We start from the raw sequence: 27,309 nt of genomic DNA, 5'->3' as shown, positions 1-27,309 counted from the left end.
TAAATAGTGAATGTGAACACTGACTTGCTCCAGTATGAACACTGGACTATTTGCACTGCTCTTCCATTTTTCATTGGAACTAAATCCAGTCACTCTTGTGTAATGATATGGCTACTGTCAGCTCCATGAATATAAATTGCCAATTAAGCAGTATGAAAAAGACTAACATCCTCATCGAAAGCAAAGAAAATACAGTAAAATTTAGTGAAAGAATTAAGTTTCTCAGGAAAGTTGTTGGTCATTTTATCTACATCTATATACATATTCCACAAGCTACCACATGGTGCATGGCAGAGAGTACTGTGTAGCACTGCTAGTCATTTCCTGGTGCACTCACATTTAGAAATAAGAAAAAATAACTGTCTGTATGCCTCAGTATAAGCCCTAATTTCTTGTATCTTTTCTTCATGGTCCTTATGTGAAATGGATGTTGGCAGCAGTAGAATTTTTCTGCAGTCAGTTTCAAATGCCGGTACTCTAAATTTTCTCAGTAGTGTTCCTCGAAAAGAGTATTGTCTTTCCTCCAGGAATTCCCATTTGAGTTCCCAAAGCATCTTAGTAACACTTGTGTGTTGTTTGAACCCACTGGTAACAAACTCAGCAGCCCACCTCTGAATTTCTGCGATGTCTTCTTATAATCTGATGTGATAAGGATTCCAAACACTCAAGCGGTATTCAAGAATAGGTCGCACTAGCATCCTATATGCTGTCTCCTTTACAAATCAACCACACTTTCCCAGAATTCTCCCTGTAAACCAGAGTTGACCATTGGCATCCCTTACCATTCCACAACCCTCATGTGCTCGTTCCATTTCATATCGCTTTACCATGTTACGGCCAGATATTTAAATGATTTGACTGTGTCAAGGAGCTGATTAGTGGACAAAAGCTTCTCGGCCTCTAGAAAATTTGTTACATTCTGAGAATTTGTTTAAGGATTCTGCAGCAGATTGACATTAGGATATTGGTCAGTAGTTTTGTGTGCCTGTTCTTATGCACTTCTTATATACAGGTGTTGATGTGTTGGTAAATGTGCCAACACCTTGTAGATAGAGGAAGCCGAAATGCACGCTATCTAACGCAGACGGGCGTGAATTCTGGAACAGGATAAGTATTGAATGCTAATAAGAAAAGTATGCAGCTCCTCGAATACTTAACTTTTATTTATCCTTGTTGTGAATACAACGTTCTTGACGAGACATTTCATACGATCACTATCAAACTATGTAAGGCTAGTGGCGCCTTGCTAGGTCGTAGCCATGGACTTAGCTGAAGGCTATTCTAACTGTCTCTCGGCAAATGAGAGAAAGGCTCGTCAGTGTAGTCGCTAGCAAAGTCGTCGTACAACTGGGGCGAGTGCTATTCCGTATCTCGAGACCTGCCTTGTGGTGGTGCTCGGTCTACGATCACACAGTGGCGACACGCGGGTCCGACATGTACTAAATGGACCGCGGCCGATTTAAGCTACCACCTAGCAAGTGTGGTGTCTGACGGTGACACCACAGGTGTCACGTGCACTTTTTACCAGTCACTTGGGACTTTGCACTGGGTGAGAGATTTACAAGTGCCTTAGAGTGCTCCTTGTAAAACCGAATTGAGGTTCCATCTGCACCTGGAAATTTATTTGTTTTCAACTCTTTCTGTTGTTTTTCTACATCAGGGATGCTTATTACCATATTGTCCATACATGAGTCTGTTTGATGGTCAAACAATGATATGTTTGTACAGTTTTCCTGCGTGAACAATTTCTTAATTTGTAATTTAAAACATCAGTTTTTTAGGGCTAGTTTGAGAACATTTTTTGCACAAAAGTGACACATTATTCGGTGCCTCATCAAAACCTGATTTTTTGTGCCCTTTGCTAATTTTCATTCTCAGCCAAACTTTACTGCTTGATGAATGTAAAAGTTACCTAACATCAGGGATAGGCCAGTACTGTTTCACTCCCGTCTCAGTCACAGCGATGCTTTCATGTTCTTTGATTCTTATAAATGAAGTCTGGTTTCTGTACAATTTGAAAATAACCTTTTAATTGTGAAAAATGAGTAGTAAAAATAATGTGTGTTCACTGCTGACATCTTGTTGGTACCTCTTCAAGGAGTTAGACATTTTAACTGAACTTTCACGATATATATTTTCACAAAATTTGAGAGCTACATCAATTGCCATATCTACACTTGAAGAAGGAAATGGCATTTATTAGTTATTATTAAAGCTGTTAATGACCTAAAAAGTAGCTCAATATGCATCAGCAAAAAGTTTTGGTAATTTGCCAAGTAACATAATAAAATGTCTGACAAGTAGTAAAGCGTTTTAAATCTCACTCTTTTTGACAACTCCTTCAGTTTCGCAGATAAATTTTGATTTAAAAACTGCTAGCCTTAAAGAGAGAGAGACAGGTTTTACATTTAGTTGCATGAGTAGGACTGAAAAATATGAAATTATTGTTAAAATTTAGGCCATTGGGTTATTTAAAAATTTGTAAATGACCAGTTTGTTGTATCCAATGAAACTAATCTTGCATACAATACATATCCTGTGAACTGACTTGTTCCACACTGTTTTTTTTTTGGGGGGGGGTGGGGGTGAGGGGGGGGGGGGGGGGAAGAAACACTCAGCCGCTGTTCCATGTTTGATGGAACACGTAACTAACAAACCAATTAATATGTTATTGTAAGTTTTTAACTGGTTGTCTGAAAGTGGTATGTCAAAGAATTTAAATAAAACACATTTTATGCAATTCAGTACTGCACAAAGCTTGACCTCAGCATTAGAAATAATGTAAAAGAGTTAATCAATTAATGAATCAGAATTTTCTATATTTTTGATTGTGTATATTGACAGTTACCAGAACTAGAAGTCACATGCTACAGATCTTCTTAAACAACTAATCTGTGGAGCTTTTGTATTACAGATAATATCAGATTTTGCAGATGAAAATATAAAAAAAGGTTAATTTTCTCCATTTTCATTCACTTTATATATATATATATATATATATATATATATATATATATATAAAGTTTTGATGAAGGAACCATACTAGCATTTGTGTGATATGATGTAAGAAAACCGTGGAAAACCTAAGTTAGGTTGGCTGGATCGAACAAAAGTCTTATCCTCCAAAATATGAAATCAGTGTCTCTACAACTGCTGCCTCTCATTTTGTTGGTCCCTATAGTGACCCTATTTAACCATAGTATTCCCATAAAGAAAATCAAAATAATGGACAGCAGCCACAAATCCAGATCTCAAAACAGACAAAATATATGGTACACTAAACAGCTGACAGATTTAAAGAAACAAGTTTTGTTACTGTACAACATATACAATAGTATGAAGTCTGACTGTGCCAAATCAGCCTATGTGGAATGCAGGAATGAATACAAAAAAGCCATCCTGCAAGCCAAAAAAACCTACAATGCCAACAGCATACATAATTCCACCAATAAATGCAAAACTGCTTGGAAAGTAATTAACAGTGCTGCCAGAGATACTAAAAAAGACAAAATTAATATCCCACCACAAACACTCAATGAGTTTTTTATTAATTCAGTGAAAGAAATAGGAGACGCAATTATCAAACCAGACATTAGTCCATCAGAGTTACTCTCCCAAAATTGGGGTAGACAGTCACTAAATACAAGCATGGTAACCTTCTCCGAAGTATCGCCTAGATATGTACAAGGGGTCATAAAACAACTGAAATCATCTGATAGCTTAGATATATATGGCATATCATCCAACCTGCTAAAAAAAGTGTGTGACTGCATTCTCTACCCCTTAACCCATTGCATAAACAAGTGCTTACTTGAGGGTTATTTTCCTGATGAGTTAAAACTGTCTAGGATCGTCCCAGTATACAAAAAGGGAGATAAAGACTCTCCATCTAGCTACAGGCCTATTTCAATAGTACCCATATTCTCCAAGGTAATAGAATGCATCATGTACCAACAATTATCATCTCACTTTGAGAATCTAGGAATAATTAATGCTACACAATACGGGTTTAGGAAGAATCTGTCGACCATTGATGCAATCAACACGGTAGTCAGTTACATCCTCAAAGTTTTTGAGAACAAAGGCTTTGCTCAGGTCTCATTCTGTGACCTAAGCAAGGCTTTCGACTGTGTTGAGCACATGCCACTACTAGAGAAACTAGAATTCTACGGCATCAAAGAAAACAGTCTCAGACTATTAAAAGCTTATCTCAACAACCGTAAACAGGTAGTTTGTGTTGGTAAGGAAATGTCAAACATAGAAAATGTTAAAGTAGGTGTGCCTCAGGGATCTGTACTGGGGCCCTTCCTGTTTCTGATAATGATCAATGACCTCCCCTTGTTTATTAGATCCACCACTGTATTGTATGCAGATGATACGACTTTTCTCCATAGCAGTAACAGTCTTAATGATCTTGAAACCTGTGCTGAAAATACACTCACTCATGCAGCATATTGGTTCAGAGCAAATAGTTTCCTGCTAAATGAAAATAAAACTCGGCAGATAATCTTCACTCTAAGAGACAAGCCACTATCTGATGACCCTAGTTCTGTTAAATTCCTGGGAGTTTATTTAGACGAAAAGTTATCCTGGGGCCAACATGTAAACTATATTAGTAGTAAACTATCTAGAGTAATTTATTTATTAAGACAACTCAGAAATTGTGTACCTGAAACATACATCAGATCATCTTATTTTGCATTTTTCCAGAGTATAATATCCCATGGCATTATTTTGTGGGGTAACTGTAGTCATATACATGACATCCTATTATTGCAGAAGAAAGCCATTAGGATAATTACAAATTCTTCACATAAGGCTCACTGCAAACCCTTATTTACTAAACAAAAAATTATGACTGTAATAAACCTCTATATATACAATGTCTTAATCTTTACGAAGAAGAACCTACAAGATGTGAAACGTAGAGAAAATGTACATTGTTACAACACAAGAAGCATCAAACACATATACACGCCTTACCACAGACTATCAAAATCAATAAATAGCTATGAAGTCACAGGGCACAAGCTATTTAATAAGCTGCCACATGCCATACAGGATCTTCCTGAACATACATTCAAAGAAAGACTGCATGAATGGTTTATTGCCCACCCGTTCTATGATATCAATGAATTCTTCAACTGTAAAATGCAGTAATCCAACAGATGACCCACTGTACATTTATTGTAATATAAGCTAAAATATTTCAGTAGTCAATACCTTATCACACTGTATTATAAATTGTAACTTCATTTGACGTTGTCAATTGCTGTAATGGCCTAAATACAATAAAATCTTTATTATTATTATTATTATTATTATTATTAGTACTTTTTGATATACACACAGTTTGCTTCTGATAATTAATAATACAAACATAGCTTTGCTCTTCATCACTGCACACATCAGAAAACATGCAGGCGATTCCTAAAGCATGAACATGCTGTTATGCCCGTTGTACTAACTCGTGTCTGTGCATGGACTTCAGACCCATAAACGTGTCACTATGCACCACGCACATTTTCATGTCTGTCCATATCCCCCCCCCCCCCCTCCCCCAAAAAGTCCATCTGAAAAATTGAGTGATGAGTGAGATGTTGAGATGTTGAACTCAGGAGACTGACAAGACAGCATTGTAATGTAACAAGGTGTCATGGTTATCATCTGTCATTATTAACCACTACTCCGAGTTCTCTAAGTAATCTTTGATTGTATAGTATGCATTACGTATGAAGAATGTTTTAGCTGTCTTGTTAAACAGGTGTATTTTAGTGTTATTTTTCACCTCCATGGGAAATTTATTATACAATTCTGTTCTCTGGTAGATAATGGTGCTTTGAGTTTCTTTGTTTGTTTTTATTTGGTGAGTGTAAATCCAAAAGGGGGTCATATTCTGTGATTATGTATAGAACTAACAGTGAAATACTGCATAATGTTTTCCCTGATATGTACAACAGCTTGGAGATACACTTGCTTTGTGCAGTAAGGATACTCAGTTTTTTTTAAACAGTTCTTTACAGTGAGCTCGACTACTATTTCTTGTTGTTTTTCTTATGACTCTCTTCCGCAGTTTGAAAATTGTGTCCACATTTTGTGTCTTTGATCCCCAGAAAAGAATCGCATGACTAAGAACTGAGTGTACATAGGAACAGTATGTCACAACAAACTGATAATCGAATCCTAAGAACAAAACACACTGATAACCTTCTGTTTGCCAGCATCCTCATGTGTTCATTAAGTGTTAATTGAAATTTCCCAGCAGATTAAAACTGTGACCCGGGCCGAGACTCTAACTCCGCATCTTTGTCTTTCATGGGCAAGTACTTCTACCGACTAAGCTATCCAAGCACGATTCATGACCCATCCTCACAGCTTTACTTCCACTAGTACCTCATCTCCTACCTTACAAACTCCACAGAAGCTCCCCTGAGAAACTTGCAAGACTGGCACTCCTTGAAGAAAGGATATTGCGGAGACATGGCTTAGCCACTGCCAGAGGAATGTTTCGAGAATGAAATTTTCACTCTGCAGCGGAGTGTGCACCAATGTGAAACTTCCTGTAGATTCCTGAATTTGAGTCTCAGTCCACCACACAGTTTTAATATGCCAAGAAGTTTCATATCAGTGCACACTCTGCTGCAGAGTGAAAATTCCATATCTATTAATTAACAGTCAGTATTCATCGCTGAAAACTTTGTGTTAATTAGACAGTGTACAGATTCATCATCTATGCTTTATGTGACGGAATTGTTTTCCCTCTTTGTGCTGAAGTGCATACTGTTGTTATCTCTTAATTAAATGTTAATTTAGTAAATACTACCAACTTGTAAGCATCCTTGATGGTTTTGTTTGCTTTCTCATTAGGAGTTCTGGTGTTTTAGCAGTGATAGTGGTGTTGCTCTTGTCAGTGAAAGAACTTTTTCTCCATGTCTTGTACTGTCTGGAAAATCATTGATATATATTAAGAACGGAATTGGACCCAACAACTACCCTAAGAAGCATCTATGTTTGTTTCTTGTATGACAGTTGTTTTATTAAAAATTTATCAGCAGCAGATGTACGAACTATCTTTACCTTTTGCATCCTGTTTTCAGGGTAAGATTGCAACCTCGTGTTTGCTATTATCCTTACATGTGGTGCTTCTTGTTTGTTAAGTAGTATTTTATGTTCAACAGTGTCAGAAGCCATGGTCAAATATAAGAACATGCCTATAACACAGTTATTCTTGTCAAGAACTTCAAGTAGCACAACGGCCAATATTTTAATTCTCTCACTTCGGAAACTAAATTGTGCTGTGTTAAAAAGGTTGTATTTATTCATGTAACTCATTAGTCTATCTTTTTTGACTGATTCAGTTAGCTTTGAGAATGCGTAGCATAGTGAAACTGACCTGTAGATTTCAATACTCTCTGCATTGTCTTCCTTTAATAAGGGCACAACTTGTGTGCTTCAAGTAATCTGAAAAAATACCTGCACTAGCACTAAAGGACTAAACTATTATGTTTGTTACTGAGGCTTTTATGCTCTCTACGCATGCCTAAAAAAACAGACTGAAACCACATCTATGCTTGTTGACTTCTTATTTTTTAATTTCTGTATTGTCTTCCTGACTTAAAGCAACGCTGTTTGAAAAAAATCAGTAGACTTGCTATGTAAATAATTATGGGTGCTACATGCGTTATAAGATGATTTTTTTTTTTTATACTTTACCACATTACCAGAGAGCCATTTAGAAAATTTGCGATTGCTGAGGATTTTGTATTGTTCTGCACCCATCTTTGGTCTGTATATTGTGATACTTGGATCTGCCTTTTCCAGCTCCTTGTTTTGTGACATCCCACACTACATAGGTTATATTTTCTGCATTAGATATTACTTTGTCACGGAATATACTTAGTAAATCACAGCTTAGATTTCAGAAGGTTTGCTCAACTGATAAATACTATTTGCTGATTCATCACATTTAACTGGGGTTAAATAACGAAACAGTATAGTTGGTATCTTCTGTGCAGGATATTTGACTGTTTAAATTAGATCTTTTCAGGCCAAAGAGGCATTATGGCATTAATGGGACAGCTAACAAATGGATTGCATCATATGTAACAAAAATAATTCAGAAACTTGTCCCATATAAGCTATAAAAATGGGAAATTCTTTTGGCTTGGGGAAATCGTTTTGCAGGGTCCGCAATGTTCAATACTAGAGCCACTGTTTTTTCTCATGTGTGAATGACCTCCCATTTAATGCAAACCAGACATTATTAGTTCTTCTTGCAGACTGCGCAAATATTGTAATTATTCATAGTAGACTTACAGCCACCTAGGTAACTGTAACTAATGTTTTTAAAAGAGTTACTTATTGGTTTTCTGCAAATATTGAAGAGAAACATTAACAGGATAATATATTTTGCTTTTCATATTCACTGATGCATTATGGAATTATGTTCAGGGTGAAAACATCATTAAGAAAAATAGTTTTGATAGCACAAAACCTTGCCATAAGAATGTTGGTTACCTGTGTGTGTCCTGTAAACAACTTGCTAAGGAGCTAGGTATTTTAACTATGTCATTGTAATATGTTTTTTTGTAGTACTAGGACAAAAAAAAATCATCATTTTAACTCTCCACTAAAATTGGCTTTGGGTCAGAAAGGGTTGAGTAATACTGTTATAAAAAATCTTTGATCCTTGTAGGCAACTCCTTACATGCTGTAGATGAAATTTTATATATGTAAGACTGTACTTTATTGGGCACAGGAGTATTACTTAAATATGTAAATTAAACTAAATATCATTTTGCATTACGTGAACTCGCCTGTAAGTGGTCTGCATGAAGCCTTATTTCAATACAAATTAATTTTTTTAAATATTTTGAGCTTTTCCTCTTTACAGAGGCTTATCTCCAACATAATAATTTACTCGGAAATTACTATACAAAGAATAAACGTTCTTAAACTATATTTTCAAAATATTCCTCCAGGTGTTTCGATCTTCTGTGTCCTCTTCCTCTGCGCCCATTATTCTCCTCATTGTGTGCTGTACATTTTGGAGCCCCCCCCCCCCCCCTCCATTCATTGTACATGCCCGTACCACTGTAATTTCTTCCTATCCATTGCGTCATATATTCTTTCTTTTATTTCCATTCTCCTTATTATTTTGGTGTTCCTTATCTTCTCTTTCCTGGAGAGTCTTGCCAATCTTCTCCAGAAGTCCATCTCTAGAGCTTGTAATTTTTTAATGTGCTTCAGGTTAATTGTCCAGGTCTCCCTTCCATACAGAACCACACACTATTATAGATTTGTATATTAATTTTTTAGTTCTGCTCATTACATTCCTGCGCCATAAGACTGAGTTAAGCATCCCAATGACCTTCCGTCTACTAATAATTCTTTTATTGATTTCTGACTCTGATTTTCCCTCAATTTCTAAAATTAATTTAAAAGTTTTATAATTTAAGGTGCAACCAACCACAAGTATTGTTTAAACAAGTTTATTTAAATCAAACCATTACTGGTTTTGGATTTATTATAAATCCATCTTCAGATGGCTCTTACAGATCAAATTGTTTTCCTGCTGGAGTCTTGTGTTGTGCTTGTTACTGGATTGGTGCACTAAGAATAACAAGAAGTTTTTTGTTCACAATTTGATAAAGTTATGAGAGAGCTATTCTTTTTTCCTTTTAGAGTAACATTAAAAATCATTTCATGAAAGTTATTAAAACATGAAATGTGATGAAAACTTATGTGGTGCATATTTCTGTGTGATGCATTCATCCTGTATTTGTCTCATGTATTTTAAAGTTAACACATTTTTGCACATGCACTTTGTGAGTGCTTTTTAATTCACTGCTATAGCACTCACAGTTTTATGTTTTGAGGCAGCACACATGTTCAACATTTGCAAATTGTGGCCCAGGTTCACGTGAGTAACAAAAACAATAGTTCAGAGATGTTACAGAAGTAAAGATGTTAAGTTATGGATGCTGTGTAGTGTGTATAGACAAAGTAAAATACGCCTGTTCTGGAGTGATAAAATTGATTTAAAGATCAAAAGAGAAGTAAAATCATATACAATAAATTTTAATATGACATTATATTTAATGGCTGAGATTGAGATTACACTAATAAATATTATATAAAATAGTGAAATTGTTGTAGGTGTGAGCTATCTAATGTATGTTACATTGTGACCAGACCAAGTATTTGCGCACTGGATAGAAGCAACATTGAACCTGGGCATTAGATGACCAACTCTGTGTGCAGTACAAAAATACAATACGATATGTTTTTTGTTACCATGATAAAAATGAGTTTGAACATTGAATATGAAATTACATTCTATATTATAAATAGGCTGTACTGTTTTTGTGTATCAGACTCAAAGTATCATATAATTGTGAATTTTACAATAAAGGTAAAGCTAGTTTATATTGTGTTCACACAAAATGGATAACAAATTCAAATGAAACAGCAATGAAGGTGTACTATGGTAATACTATGGTGGTTTAAAAGATGAGAAGAGCCCTCAGAAATTACTTAGGAAGGTGGTGTTGGATGACTGTTTGCTCATTCAAAATTAGATCAGGAAATGTGTTCTGACAAGGGTGTGCTGAAAGATAATGCCTTTGAATTTTTTTATGTGAAAGATCTCTCAGTTTTTTAAATAAAACAAATGTTACTAACATTCTACATCTTTATTGTTCATGTCTACATATTTGCAGCCCTCTGCCACTAGGGGCTCCAGATTGTGCCATATAATGTGGCAATATATAACATAACAATGTAGATGCAGGAGAAATGGCATGCTGTAATTAAGTTTTGAATTTGAAGGGTTTGTCCACATGTGGAGCTCCCTCTCTTTTAGCATGACAGTTCCAGATCAGACACTAGCACTGTGACATCTGCAACAATTGGATGCCTTGGGTTCACTGTCATCAGTCACCCTCCATACAGTCCAAACTTGGCCCCATCCAATTTTCATTCGCTTCCAGAACTTAAGGAACACCTTCGTGGACTTCACTATGCTAGTGATGAAATGATGCAACAGAGGTGAGGTTGTGGCTCTGTCAACAAAGTCAAACATTCTACAGTGATGGTATCAAAGAACTGGGCTCTTGTTGGGAGAAATGTGTTCATCACAGGAGTAACTATGTTGAGAAAGAAATACAAGGAGCATTCAGTAAGTAATGCTACACATTTTTTCTTGGTCAATTTCATTTGAAAAATGTAATATTTGTTGTTGAACATAGTGGGATATTCACACTTCTGCCACTATAGTGTCATGAAGTTCCGATAGGTAGCGGCACTCTATGTAACCTTCGAAATGGCACCTGTAATGGAGGTGCATTTCAAGCAGGGAACTGTCATTAAGTTTCTTTTTGTGGAAAACCAGAGCATCACAGATATTCATAAGCACATATCTATGGAGACTGGGCAGCAAACAAAAGCATGGTGAATCATTGGGTGATGTGTTTGTCATCATTGCAATAACGTCGTCCAAACCTGTCCAATCTTCCTCTTGCCGGCTAGCCACACACAGCTGTGACTCCTGCATGTTGGAATTTGCAGCACTCTCATTTGAGGTGATCGACAGATCACAAACAAACATCTTGCTGCCCAACTGGACATCACTGGTCGCTGTGCTGCACATCAGTCAGCAGCTCACATAGCTTTATTGCACTGTTCTTCCTCATCTACCCTATAGCCTAAATCTCACACCTTACGACTTTCACCTGTTTGGCTCATTGAAGGCTGCAGTCCACAGAAAGCAGTACATGGATGATAGGGATGTTACTCACGCAACAAGATATTGGATCTGACGTTGACCAGTTGAGTTTCACCATACAGGCCCTCCCAGTAAGGTTGCGGAAGGCCTTTGCATTGAATGAAGATGATTTTGAAAAATAAGGTTTTGTAGCCAAAAGAGTAGGGAGTAATACAGTGTACTGGAATTCTGATAAAACTACCTGTTTTCAGGACAAAAAGTGTTGCATCACTTATTGAATGCTTCTCATATGTGGAAAACGGAGATGTACATTATTATTAATGTTTGTTTATTTAAAAAGCATTAAGCGTTTCCACAATAAAAATTTGATAGCATTACTTTTCAGCACACCCTCATGTGTGTATGGCTCTAACTCTCCTCTAGAAGAGTCATTGTGCCAGTCTTATCTGTAAGGTGTAAAATCAGTGTGGTATTTTCTGTAATATCTGCAGTATAATTAATTTCTGTAACATGGGTGGCTAAAGCTGATTTGATTAAGTCATTCAATCGTAGGTGATCAAGGCGTTCCTTAAACCTTCCTTCATTATTTCTACCTGTTTGGCAAATGTAGAATTTGACACAGGTATTACAGTTAAGTTTATAAATTCCTGATTCTTTTTGGAGGATACAAATGTATGGAAGTACACTACTGGCCATTAAAATTGCTACACCGCGAAGAAATGCAGATGAGAAATGGGTATTCATTAGACAGATATATTATACTAGAATTGACATGTGATTACACTATCACGCAATTTGGGTGCATAGATCCTGAGAAATCAGTACCCAGAAAAACCACCTCAGGCTGTAACAACGGCCTTGATACGCCTGGTTATTGAGTCAACAGAGCCTGGATGGCATGTACAGGTACAGCTGCTCATGCAGCTTCAACACAATACCACAGTTCATCAAGAGTAGTGACTGGCGTATTGTGCCGAGCCAGTTGCTCGGCCACCATTGACCAGACGTTTTCAGTTGGCGAGAGATCTGGAGAATGTGCTGGTCAGGGCAGCAGTCGAACATTTTCTGTATCTAGAAAGGCCCGTACAGGACCTGCAACATGTGGTCGTGCATTATCCTGCTAAAATGTAGGGTTTCGCAGGGATCGAATGAAGGGTAGAGCGACGGGTTGTAACACATCTGAAATGTAACGTCCACTGCTCAAAGTGCCTTCAATGTAAACAAGAGGTGACCGAGACGTGTAACCAATGGCACCCCATACCATCATGCTGGGTGATACACCAATATGGCGATGATGAATACACGCTTCCAATGTGCGTTCACCGCGATGTTGCCAAACACGGATGCGACCATCATGATACTGTAAACAGAACCTGGATTCATCCGAAAAAATGGCGTTTTGCCATTCGTGCACCCAGGTTTGTCGTTGAGTACACCATCACAGGCGCTCCTGTCTGTGATGCAGCGTCACGGGTAACCGCAGCCATGGTCTCCGAGCTGATAGTCCATGCTGCTGAAAATGTCGTCGAACTGTTCGTGAAGATGGTTGTTGTCTTGCATACGTCCCCATCTGTTGACTCAGGGATCGAGACGTGGCTGCACGATCCGTTACAGCCATGCGGATAAGATGCCTGTCATCTCAACTGCTAGTGATACGAGGCTGTTGGGATCCAGCACGGTGTTCCGTGTTACCCTCCTGAACCCATTGATTACATATTCTGCTAACAGCCATTGGATCTCGACCAACGCGAGCAGCAATGTCGCGATATGATAAACCACAATTGCAATATGCTACAATCCGACCTTTATCAAAGTCGGAAACATGATGGTACGCATTTCTCCTCCTCACACGAGGCATCACAACGACGTTTTACCAGGCAATGCCAGTCAACTGCTGTTTGTGTATGAGAAATCAGTTGAAAACTTTCCTCATGTCAGCATGTTGTAGGTGTCGCCATTGGTGCCAAGCTTGTTTGAATGCTCTGAAAAGCTAATCATTTGCATATCACAGAATCTTCTTCCTGTCGGTTAAATTTCGTGTCCGTAGCACATCATCTTTGTGGTGTAGCAGTTTTAATGGCCAGTAGTGTACGTGTATTACTCTTTGTTAAAAGTTTTACTATTGGCTTAAAAGCTGATTTTGACATTCTTCTTTTTGAATAGGTTGGAAATTTTTATGAAAGTGGGCCTGTATATGGTATGGTTGCATACTGTGTTGATTTTGAGTCCTTCACAGTTTCTGTAGATGTTGTGTGTAAGCAGAGACATATTGTTAGCAATTTAGCTTTTAGTTCGAGAGAGCTTATCTATTATTTGAAACCTAATACCCATTATTGTGAGCAACTGATTTAATTATGCTGATTTCTTTTTGCTTTTCTATGGGGCCGAGGGGGATTTTATGCATAGATGAAAGACTGACATGAATTTAACCATGTTATGATCTACTGATGGTAACATCTTTGGTTGTTAGCTTTCAAAATAATTCAGTGATATTTGTCATTTTTGTTGGATACTTTAAGGTTAAGGAAGTTAATGCTGTTGTATTTAGTGTTCAACAGTGAATTTGATGTTGTTATGTAATTTTAGCTCAGGTCTTCAGCTAAGACGTCAACTTCTCTGCTGTTGCCATCAAATAGTATGACAGTCATCTACGTATCTCTTGTAGTAAATTATTTTACTGTTTGTTAGATTAGTGGATGAGTTTGCTCAAAATGGTTAATGTAAATATCACCTCAGACTGCTCCCCATTGCAAGTCCATCATTTTGTTTAAAGCCTTTAGTATTAAAAATTAAATAATTATGGGACACTTTAAGTATGAGAATCTGTATTAACTCATGTATTTCAGGTAGTTTGAGCCAAGCCTTGTGTGTTTCAGAAGGTTACTTTTTACTATGTCAATAGTTTCTTCTTCTGGGGTATCAGTATAGAGGGTAACAATATCTAATGAGGCATATCTAGCCTTTGGCAGTATTTGGATGTTGTTGTTATGTTCTGTGAGGTTAGTTGTGTTTTTAATTGTATAATTGTTTTCAAAATTGCCGTAAGTGCTTACAAGATCATTCAGTTTTCTGCTTATTCTGTATGCTGGGCTGTTTATTGAGTTTACTACTGGCCGTATGTAGCAGTTTTCTTTGTGGCTCTTATGTTGTGAACAGAATTTCAGTGCAGCTAGGTTCATGGTTATGCAGTCCTGAATTTCATATTTATTGAAGAGGAATTTGCAGCTGTTAAGTAGTTTATGGAGCTTACCTAGGAATTTGCTGTGGGTCTGATTCTAGTTGTGTGCCTAAAAAAAATCTAGGTTTCTCAGTGTTCTGTTTCATACATAATGACTACAGAATGTCCTTTATCAGCCTTCACCATAAGAATTTTCATAACAGTTTACTGTTGATATGCTAAAGAATTTCATTTTATTGCTAATGGTATTATTTGTTGAAGGCATGGTTTTAGTCATGAGTTTTATCGCTTTATATGGCTAACATTTTTCTTGGCATTATCACATGCAAGTTTTGTAGCTTCTAATAGGTCTTTTGTGCTCTTACTACTGAGTTTTGGAGCATCCTTATGCTTGAGACCTCTGCTTAAAAAGTCAAGTTCATTAGAATTGAAAGGGATACCTGTTGTAGAATATGTGCTGTTGCTGCTGATCAGCATTTGTTTGAGGTTCATATATGTATACTTCAAGGAGGGACACCAACTTCTTCTTATGCCTACACGAGATCTTCTGTTGCTCTTTTCTAAGAACAGTGCATACGATGGGGTATGTAAATGAACGATGGAGGTGAGGGGTTATTTCTTAACTGCAAATACAGATTGTACATAGATTAATTTAGCTTTTCTTTCTTTTTATACCATAACTTGATTTTAGTTTTTAACCAAATAGTTTCACATTTTGCTTTTACTACTGTAACTACTTTAATATTTCTGTGAAGGTCAAAAAGAAAAAAAATCTCTCATAAACAAAGAGCTTATCTTAATGCACTAAATCAGTAACAGTACAAAACAAGGTGCCAGAAGGAAAGTAAGGAAGTCTATGACATGTGAAGCATTTGTAATAAATTCGAAACCATTAATGATTTGATTTATCCCTTTCATGGGTTCGTTTTTTGTGGCAACTCAGCGAAGATCATTTTTTTGCTGTCGTATTAGAATTGTGATCAACTAAATGTATGTATTTTTTGATAATTTTATTTTGTGATTTAGGATCATCATGGCATCTCCATGAGGTATTAAAACTGTGGTGGTAAATGGATTACCCACTCCCCTTTTGTTAGCTGTTGTGTGTTGCAATTGCATGGAAAAAAATAATTAACAGTGTTTTCTATTCTTTATTTTTTTGTTTTCTTTTACTTTATTTAAAAAATATTTGTTATCGATATTAAAGTTTACTTGCCACAATGTGAAAACAACCCTAGAAACTGTATCATGCAATAAAGGTATGAACTGATACAGGTCACAATAATGTACACTATGTGATCAGAAGTATCTGGACACCTGGCTGAAAATCACTTACAAATTCATAACACCCTCCATCGGTAATGCTGGAATTCAATATGGTGTAGGCCCACCTTAAGCCTTTGACAGCTTCCCCTCTCGCAAGCATATGTTCAATCAGGCGCTGGAAGCTTTCTTGGGAAATGGCAGCCCATTCTTCATGGAGTGCTGCACTGAGGAGAGGTACTGATGTCCTTCGGTGAGGCACGAAGTCGGCATTCCAAAACATCCCAAAGGTCTTTTGTAGGATTTAGGTCAGGACTCTGTGCAGACCAGTCCATTACAGGGATCTTATTGTCATGTAACCACTCTGCCACAGACCATGCATTATGAACAGGTGCTTGATTGTGTTGAAAGATGGAATCGCCATCCCCAAAGTGCTCTTAAACAGTGCGAAGCAAGAAGGTGCTTAAAATATCAATGTTGGCCTGTGCTGTTATTGTGCTATGCAAAACAACGAGGTGTGCAAGCCCTCTCCAAGAAAAACACGACCACACCATAACACCACCACCTCTGAATTTTACTGTTGGCACAACACATGCTGGCAGGTGACGTCCTCCAGGCATTCACCATATACACACCCTGCCATTGGATCGCCACATTGTGTACTGTGATTTGTCACTCCACACAATGTTTTTCCATCATCCAATCGTCCATTGTTTACTCTCTTTACACCAAGCGAGGCGTCGTTTAGCATTTACCGGCACGATGTGTGGCTTATGAGCAGCCGCTTGACCATGAAATCCAAGTATTCTCACCTCCCACCTAACTGTCATAGTACTTGCAGTGAATCCTGATGCAGTTTGGAATTCCTGTGTGATAGTCTGGATAGATGTCTGCCTATTACACATTACGACCCTCTTCAACTGTCAGCGGTCTCTGTCAGTCAACAGACAAGGTCTGCCTGTATGCTTTTGTGGTGTACATGTCCCTTCACGTTTCCACTTCACTATCACATCGGAAACAGTGGACCTAGAGATGTTTAGGAGTGTGGAAATCTTGGGTACAGACGTATGACGCAAGTGACACCCAATCACCTGACCACATTTGAAGTCAGTGAGTTCCACGGAGGGCCACATTCTGCTCTCTCACGATGTCTAATGACTACTGAGGTCGTTGATATGGAGTGCCTGGCAGTAGGTGGCAGCACAAGGCACCTAATATGAAAAACATATGTTGTTGGTGGTGTTGGCATACTTGTGATCATATAATGTATATTGCAGGAGTGAAGGAATGTGTTCTGACAACAGTAGTGATCCCACAACAATCAGAAACTGATTGTTGTAGCAGTTTTTGTACACCTGGTGCAATATGTTACCTTAAGATGTCAGGCATAGACAGAGGTGGTGAGACGTATTCCCAAAAGCTTTGGGATGCCCATAAGTTGGTGGTAAGTATGCTTCCCAAGGCCCACAAATGACATATTAATTTTGTGGTAAATATACTTCGCAAGCCCGTTCCAGAAACAAGTTTGGTGGTAACCATACTGCCCAAGAACCATTAAAACACAGTTGTTTGGTAGGATATATACTTCCCACAGCCCTGAAGGCTATATTTCACAACAAATAGAAACTACAGTTCATGCAGCAGACTGCCATTAGATGTCAGGAGCGTGTAGAAGTGGTAACACATATTCCATTAAACACTGTAAAGAAATACATTTAGTGGGAAGTATATCCACCATGGCCTGCAAAAGGGTTAAGTAAACTTTTTTAAACCATATTTGGGGCTGGTTTACTGCTCAAATTATAAATAATATAATTGTACTACAGCCACAGTTCTCAATATGTCAACTTTTGATGAGATAACATACAAATTAGCTGACTCATGCCATGTCACTATGATATATTGTGCAGGTGTCCCATGGAATATACAACTAACGCTTCTAAAGCATCGATTCAGGTTAAGGTCTCTTTTTTTTTTTCTCTCTCCTCTCCGTTTGGTTTAACTGCGACATAAAACAGTATTACTCTTTTGTGTTGTTACTTTCTGTAGCTGTTGTTTAAAATGAAGTAAAAATCCATACACATTCATACTTTACAGCACACATTGAGCTCTAATCAAACACATAAGATGGTTTATTTCAAATAATTTTATTACCTAACAGCATATGAGGTAAAAAATGGGTTGTCAAGGTCATATACCCTCTTTATTAATTTTTTATTGTTTCCATAAATCCCTCCGGGGGGCGGGGGGGGGGGGGGGGGGGTCTCCTTTAGTCTTCCTGCCCTGGCGTACTGAGGTAGTGCTGTGACTCTTATAATCTTGATGCCGATGCAAGCCCAGTTCCTTCCTTTTCCAAAGAACACTGATAAGCTGTGGTTCTTCCACTGGCATTGCTGCACACCTCATGATATATGATGTTAGCAACATGCACCATTGAAAAGGAACAACTAGATCCATTCATTGTGCACAATACAGGAATTAGTGTCTATTTGAGAAGCACATCATCTCCTAAGCTACACTAAAATTTTGTTATAATTGACTAACCTGAAAGGAATTCAGAAAATATTGTTCTTGCAGTCGTGACACTGGGTTGTTACCTGGTTCATCCTGCCTGATAGAGAGTTTTCAAGGTTTTCTCAAGTTGTTTCAGGCAGTAATTTGGAAGTACATCTTGTGTGTGTGTGTGTGTGTGTGTGTGTGTGTGTGTGTGTGTGTGTGTGTGTCATTTTGCCCCCAGTTTTGTGATAAACATTTCAAAAATCCATAATTCTAGGAAATGTGCCAACATTAAAACATTAATAAATTATTTTGGTTCACCATTTATTTTCTTCAAAGCATTTTATGTCATACTGACATCATAGAATGTAAATCTGTCTTGCATAGATCATAAATTTTCTTAAGAGAGTGTTTTTTGCTTACAGGTTTGACTATGGCGATAAGTTCTGGGCTGTGAAATGTAAATCATTCACGTGCTCTTGTGGTGCAGAAAATTGTAAATATTCTGAATCTACTTTCAGGAAAACATTGAATTTATCAGGTGCATCAGAACAGTGACTGCCAAACAAGTTTTTGTCAGTGAAGCCTAGTGATAGACTTCAGTGGAACATTACAGTCTAAAGCAGCGTTTATTGACAAAATGTGAAATTTTTTCACCAGAGGACATGTTAAATAGGCCAATACACTCTTTCTGTATTGTTGTATGCATGTGAACTGATGTTACGTGAAGGAAATAGTTATTCTGTGGTTAGAAATTAAAGTTTCTAAACTGTTTGTTGAAAGTTTATATGGTCCATGATTTTGTATTCATCGTACAGAATTTTCTACAGATGTCTTTTAAGTGTTGTGTAAAGTGATGTTGGCTGTAACATGTATAAATGTTTAGTCCAGTTGCTTAAACCAGGGTAGATAATCTCAATGAATTTGTGTTTAAAGTTACTACAAATAAATGTCTGAAGGTCTTGAGGTTTGGTCCAGTTTGTATAGAACCCAAAAAAGTTACGCAATACCTGTCAAATGAAACTTTGTATTATTGTACAACCTGTAAGATATTGATCTCCTTGTGCTCAGTGTGCTAATTCACATCACACAAAGTGCAATTTTGCCTTATTTCTTTTTTATCTTTGTTAAAATGTTAGGTTACAGTTATAAAATTTTGTATTTATATTTGTCTCCTTAAGTTCTATTCCACAGATTTGGTTTCTTGAATGTGTTCTGATGTCATATGTGATGCTAAACAAGTGTCTTTAAGTACTCAGTTGCTTTAAAAATGTAAATTTGAACAGATTGATCATGATTTTGTACATACATTTCGTTATTTGTGATGATTTTTTTCTTGAATGCTTGGAAATTAATTATGCCTATTCATGTTGTCATGATGAATTTTGAAACAGCTGTTGTTTTTATTGCAATGCTGCTGGAAATTGGTCTATTTTATTCATTATTACAATGTTATTTAAATAACATAATTTATTTGAAATGATGAACCAAAATATTCTGTTGTGATAATAGATCACCTTTTCCTCTGCAGTTTTTGTGTGAAGTGTAACCCACTCTCCTTTTTCTATTTTGTTTGCCTGTGGTAATATCTTACAAAATTGTTGCATGACAGCTATTTTATGTTCATTTCTCAGTATAAAAAAAATGTCAGTTTTTGTGGATATAACTTGCAACTGGTACAGAAGAGAACTGAAGCATTTGAGATGTAGTACTACAGAAGAATGTTAAAAATTGGGTGGACTGATAAGGTAATGAGCGAGGAGGTTCCCCATAGAATTGGTGAGGAAAGGAATATATGGAAAACACTGACAAGAAAAAGGGACAAGATGACAGGCCATCTGATAAGGCATTAGGGAATAACTTCCATGATACTAGAGGGAACTGTAGATGGTAAAAACTTTGGAGGAAGATAGAGATTGGAATAAAAACAGCAAATAACTGAGGACGTAGGTTGCAGTTGCTACTCTCAGATGAAAAGGTTGGCACAGGAGAGGAATTCATAGTGGGGTGCATCAAACCAGTCAAATGACTTACAACAAAAACCAAACTTGCGAAAGGTCTTTTATAATTACAGCCATGTTTATTATTTAGTAAGCTCAGTGTAATATTTAAGATCATAATTCACCATTAAATTTCGTTCATTCTCTCTCTCTCTCTCTCTCTCTCTCTCTCTCTCTCTCTCTCTCTCTCTCTCTCCCCCCCCCCCCTCTCTCTCTCTCTCTTTCTTTTCTTCCCTCCAAGACTGGCATTTTTGAGACACGGAAGATGACATTCCAGCATTTGTATAACAGCCCACCAATTATAAAAATAGTGTTATACTTTCTTCTAGACAAATTTCCTACTAAATGACAGATATTACTGTTAGACCCCAAAATTATAAATGTAGCAAATGAAGTATCACTTTATTTTTGTTTTTGTTTAATGAATCCGCCGCCATTTGACTGTATTGTTGTTTGTTTAAATTACAACCCTGGTTTCGGCCTTTCATGCCATTTTCAAGTAACTGAGTTTATGTCATTAACATACATTGCATTAGTCACTTGAAAATCGCAAAAAGGCTGAAACCTGGGTCGTAATTAAATAAACAATAATACAGTCAAATATTGGTGTGTTCATTTAAAAATTATGGTATGACTGTTGCTCAGCAACATCAAAAACTGTTTACTGAAGTATCACTATTACAGAAATCAACACAGAAAATAAGGACTACAATACACGCATGATTCATGAGATAAAGAGTATATTGAAAAGTTCAGCTACTAAACTGAGTTTTACACCTCATTTTGCTGACCAGAAGATCACATTTTACATCTACAATAGAATGGTGGGAAAAAATCTATACATGTACACAGATGTAGTTCAGGAGATTTAGATGTATTGAAGAAACCAGTCATCGTGTTTTAAATGAACAGACAACATGGGAATATTAAATTGAGATGACCAGAGTCGGATTGTAACTCTAAACTGTTTTACTATATGAACAGTTATTTACAATACAAAATGAGTACAGTTTGAAGTGAGCATGCTGACAACATTTGAATTTCTGCAAGATGCTAAGTGTAAGCAATTTTTCAGAGAGTATTTTGAAAAAGAAGGACCAGATGGAGAGGTAAGAGTTATTTGATGGTGAAGTTGCTGCTTGAGTCTCAAGTACTTGTTCAATAAGTTATTGAGGACAGAGTTTGAAAAAGTGACAGAGAAAAGCTGACAGATGAAAAACTAAATCAGGCTATTAGGAATGCTTCTTTGGATCATATGGTAGAGCAATCTGTGTGAAAGGCACAGGACAGAGTTAAATTTCAAGGCTGTCGCATGAATTAACCTGGTAGGAAGCCTTGTTTCAATGCAAATCCACTTCAGAGTGAAAGTATCATTACTGGTATTGGTGTCCAATATTTTTGAGATACAAGGGACCCAATTTTCCTTGAGACTTGCACACCTCATATGTATAAGGTGACAATATGCTGCCTCTTTTACATAATATTCATGGCAGAAGTGATTAAACTGATCAATAAATATAGTGTTTGATTACACAAGGTCAGTTGAAGTTCATGCAGTGATTTTAGATCTCTGGTGTAACAAGAAGTCTTAGCAGGTTATGTTAAGTTACTTTTATCTTGTTTCCTGCAAAATAAGTGGAAAAAAAGTTTTTCAGTATGCTTTTTACACTTGAGTTGTTGTACAGCGTATGAAGGTTCTAGCTTTCTTCTTTAATTTGTAGCTTGGTGTGTGTGAAATCAACATTAACAAAGAGATACGTAACTAGATTCATACATAATTTGTAGGTAGCTTATGATGCACATTCTCTCACTTCTAAATGTATTGTGCCTATGTGCTGAAGGAATTTTACAGTTGTACTTAACACTTTGGAGACCAAGCCCACAGCTTTGTGTTGAAGAAGACCATGCCCAAGTATAGGCTGGACCACGATTTTTGCTCGAAAACTCAACCCGTTTTGTATGAGAACAATGTACGGACATCTTGTTACCTTCTAGTGTCAGTTCCTAGAAATATTTCGAAAGAATCAGCGAATGTAACAGCTGCTGTCACAAATGGCTAAGCTAGTACTACCACACTGACGTAATTTTGTGCACATACTCGTTAAGTTATGCAGTTTGCTGTAATTCTACTACCAATACGTCATGTTTGTTGAGTAAGCAAGAAATTGCTCAATAACTAACATCAAACTTTTTTCTTGGAAGGATAGTTATTCTTTTTGTCATCATTATTTTAATATTTGTAAGCTATCAGAGAACTAAAGTAAATATGAAAAATAAATCTTGAAATTTGGTCCTGTTTTACTATTCTTGAAGATACATCAATTACATATGTGCCAGATATGCTATAAATAACTGCATAAATGGTTGGTTTTCCAGGCATGATATTCTTCTAAGGGCCAATGAGGGGTATAAACTGAAATATATATGGTGATACTCATTTATAAAAAATATAATTCATATTTTTCATGAGTTCCCAGATCGGCTTCATTGCAGAGCCTTTTTATGCCAGCATTTGGAGAGAAGTGCATAATATGCTAGAGCAATTTTTAACTTAATAAACATGCCTAGTAAAGCACTATGGTGTTCAAACCATCCTTCAGTTTGATGACAGCTGTACTTAATTTTGTTCTTAACTATCCAATCTTGGATGCTCTTGTGAATGTCGTTCTGTTCAGTATCCACATAGTACAATTTTTCCACTGTTTTTCTTCGTCATAAGTCGTGTTACACTTATTCATTCCAAGTTTTGTTATTCTGCCTATTGTATGGCATTCCAACTACTTGAAATTTCTGTAGCTTTTCCTGCAGGGCAATGTTTCTAGCACTTTCTCTCCCTCCTCTTTTAAAAACAAATTATTTTTCTTCACAGTGTAAGTATCTGAGATCACTGACATTATTTTCTTTAAATTTTGATGGTTGCTTATTATCTCACCTTTGCTTTAACCATTCTTCATGAATTTTCTTTGTATATAGCAGTTAGTAAATCACTTGTACCGTATCTTCCAGCATTTATTCTGGACTATTATAGCTTTTAAGAAGGCCATACTACAGGAATATCTCATCTAACCTATTATTTCAAGTTTCAGTGATGATTATTAGAAGCTCTGAAACAATCTCTGTTGCGTTGCTCAGCACAGTATGTGATAAAAGTGTGGCATGGAGTTAAAATGAGAGTACTTTCATCTATATACTGGCTTTTTATAGTTCAGTTAAGCGTCTGTCAAATCAGTGCCTTTCATGGTCATTAGCTTATTTGGTTCAAGAAATTTAGACTTTAAAGTAATTCTATTGGAAATGAGTTTAAGTGACAGCTGCTACTGAGAAGAGACCTTTAATATTCAGAGAATGATTCAACAGGATGTGAGCTGTGCCTAGTATTGGATCAGTGCCGATCCTGAGTTTCTTACATATGTCTTCATAATAGGATGTTGGTAGTTTGTGGAAATTAACTTGTCATACCTAAGAACAGACAGGCCAGTGTCTGAATTTTTGTCTACTGATGATCATTTGATTATCTACATTCAAAATAGGAATCCAACATTTTACCTGCTAGTGAACCATTTGGATCAAGGCAAAAAAGGGTTGCCTTGTGTGTGTACTTTCCTAGTTGCTATTACTCCATAAACAGTGAAGAGAATAAAGAGTGTTGGCAAAAGAGTAATGAGCAAGTATGTGCCAGAAGGGGGTATATTGCCACAGTGCTACTTGAATACAATAGGACAGTAACCACATATCAGTATGCTATCCTTAACTTTTTGAAAAATCCTGGAAAAATAGTGAGTTATTGTGAACTATAATGAGTTCTTATTGTACCCAGACAAAGCACTTGTTCACAAAGCAGTCAACACACAAGCTTTATTTTGGAGTCCTTAATCCAAACATTTGTATTCCACATTAAAGCTCTAATCTATCACCATGTGATCTCTTTCTGTCTTCAGAAGTGAAACTAACTGTGTCTGGGAATTATTTTGATTCCATAGAGATGAAATTGTTTATCTGGGGTATGGAGTATTTTTAATATTTTGGAATGGCTACTCCATTTTGAATGGCTACTTCCAAGTACACACAAAAAAGCTCAAACTCCAACTGTGGTAAAATGATGGTAATACTGACTTTAAATCATTTTCTTGAAAGAACACCACCTGACAACACTGTATTATATCCTTTCCCTAAGAGCAGGGTGAAGGGGACCCTCGCTCTTGCAGCCGTGCATGGACACCCTTGACTTCACAATGATTTGCAGTACGTGCGAAATCAATCCAGTGGTGTAGAATAGATGGGGCACACACGCACGCACACGCATGTGTGCATACACCCCCACACACACCGTCTCTCTCTCTCTCTCTCTCTCTCTCTCTCTAATATATGTCTATGACACATAATGGAACAACATGGTATTTTTACAGTTGAAGAGCTATGTAACAGGTGCAGGAAAAGAAATACTGGCACTAACAGGATCAGCGCAGCTACTAGGTCATGAAAGATGAGATGTCTCTCTGAAAGTACTGTGTGTACGCCACATCTTTTCTACACCACTGTGAAATGGTGACTACAATTTCATGGGTAGTATTTCAAGATAATGTGAAGGTAAGTCCATAAAGGCAGGAATTGGCTGTACTATTCCAAAACTTTCAGAGGGATATCTCATCTTTTGTGGCCCAGTAGCTGCACTGATACTGTTAGTGCCAGTATTCCTTTTCCTGCATCTCTTACGTTGCTCTTCAACTGTAAAAATGCCTTGTTTTTCCATTATGTGTCATAGACATACATTAGAGAGAGAGAGAGAGAGAGAGAGAGAGAGAGAGGGGGGGGGGGGGGCATGTGCATGAATGCGCGTCCGTGTGCACCACATCTGTTCTACACCACTGCATTGATTTCAAACATACTGCTAAAGGTCAGTGAAGAAGTGAGGGTAAGAACCACCTGGCTCCCATAGGGGTGAGAGTGGTAATGAGAAGGGTTGATAATCTTTGACATCTTCTCTGTCCTGCATGACAGGTGTGTTGTGCGAGCAGGATTAGAATGCACTGCAGGTGCTGCAGCTCAGCATAGGGAGGGGAAAAGGAGATGAATAGTGAAGTGAGTGGGGGAATGGTATAGACACAGAGAGAGGGAGGAGGATTGATTATGGTACTAGTGGTAATAATAATAATAATAATAATATGCTGAAGGCACTTAACTATCAAAAAAAAAAAAATCATTTTAGAATACTTGCAGTGTAATTGTGAAAGGAGTGAGTCAGTGTTAACTGCCTGCCAGCAGTTCTTTTTCTACCTTTCATTGGGTTTGCAGTTTAAAAATAATTTAATAACGCTGATGAATGAAAATAACACCTAATATCAATTTTAAAACAAAAAATGCAGAAGTGTCGAGAATACCAAGAAAATCGTAGTTTCCCTGTATCTGGGCATTTACGTATCTACAACTGTGAGTATTAAATCCTTGTATGCACTGCTGTTTAGCCTTGACAAAATTTATAACAGGCATAGGGATTTCATCCCAAATAAATCAATTTTTCAATAAAAGGTTGTACTTGAAACAAAAAATGAGAAAGTCATAAAGTACTTACAACAGACAGATTCATGTCAACAAATTCACTTTAAATTTTCACAGATGTACCACACTCTCTTAACTTGTTCTACAGTTCTTCAATGTACTGTAGTCTGTTTTCTTGCTACACAGCATGCGGGCTTTCAGAAATAGACTGAGGTGTTGGTGTGATGGCCGTCAACTATGTACCCTCTGACTCAGAGTTGAAATATTAAAAATTTTGGCTGGTTTCGTTGTCTAGGGGCTGGGATACGTAGTTGCTGCATTACAAGCCAAATACTGCTGAGTCTACAGTATACAATATGAATATACACATGAATCAAATGGTCAAAGGTTCCTATCATTCGGCAATTGCAAATTTTGAAGCTTATATAGAAATTTATAAAGGAAAGATTGCAATTAAATAAAATCTGCAGATACTATTTTAATGCCAGCCGGAGTGGCTGAGCGGTTCTAGACGCTACAGTCTGGAACCACGTGACCGCTAAGGTCACAGGTTCGAATCCTGCCTGAGGCATGGATGTGTGTGATGTCATTAGGTTAGTTAGGTTTAAGTAGTTCTAAGTTCTAGGGGACTGATGACCTCAGCAGTTAAGTCCCATAGTGCTCAGAGCCATTTGAGTGTGCCAAACAAAACAAAAATTAGCACCCATACCTCAGCAAAACGACTTTAAATGATGAGTGCGATAGCAGAAGTGCATGTAAGAATGCCCTTTGTTACTGTAAAACACTTATTTGTGTTGATGGTCCAGCAGTTAAATAAAATATAAGTTGAATAACAGGGAAACAATAGATTCCTACTTTACGTAATTAGTTATGAACGACAACATAGCTCACAAGATATTCACTTCCAAATGCATACTATGTCTTCACTGCAGAAGCCACGGAAATCTCACAAGTCTGCACTACGAAATATTTCTATCTGCCGCGACCACACGCAAACTGCTCCACTCTCCAAGTCTTTCCCGCGACTGTACATTGCTGCTCCACGTCCAGCCTTTCCCATGACCATGTGTCCATCGTGCAGTACTGTCCAGCACACTCTTGTCACCTCTCCTGTCCTGTCCCCTTCCATACAGTCTCTCCACATGTCCCTT

At 37.2% G+C, this 27,309-nt stretch overlaps 1 protein-coding gene across 4 annotated transcripts in view; it reads left to right on the top strand.

Annotated features, from left to right (window-relative positions):
- Positions 1–20,104, top strand: part of LOC124555813 (histone-lysine N-methyltransferase EHMT2) — a 280,266-nt gene extending 260,162 nt beyond the window's left edge. For 3 of the 4 annotated variants that reach the window (XM_047129879.1, XM_047129880.1, XM_047129878.1), the window contains one exon: positions 19,088–20,104. In XM_047129879.1, coding sequence (XP_046985835.1) covers positions 19,088–19,220 — 133 coding nt within the window. In that variant the 3' untranslated portion in view covers positions 19,221–20,104. The remainder of the gene's footprint in view (positions 1–19,087) is intronic. The other variant, XR_006968595.1, reaches the window with a different exon arrangement.
- Positions 20,105–27,309: the final 7,205 nt, after the last annotated feature.

This window comes from Schistocerca americana, chromosome X (assembly GCF_021461395.2).
Source record: "Schistocerca americana isolate TAMUIC-IGC-003095 chromosome X, iqSchAmer2.1, whole genome shotgun sequence".
NCBI lineage: Eukaryota > Metazoa > Arthropoda > Insecta > Orthoptera > Acrididae > Schistocerca > Schistocerca americana.
Note: the sequence above shows the minus strand (reverse complement) of the source record. Positions and strands in the feature narration are given on the sequence as shown.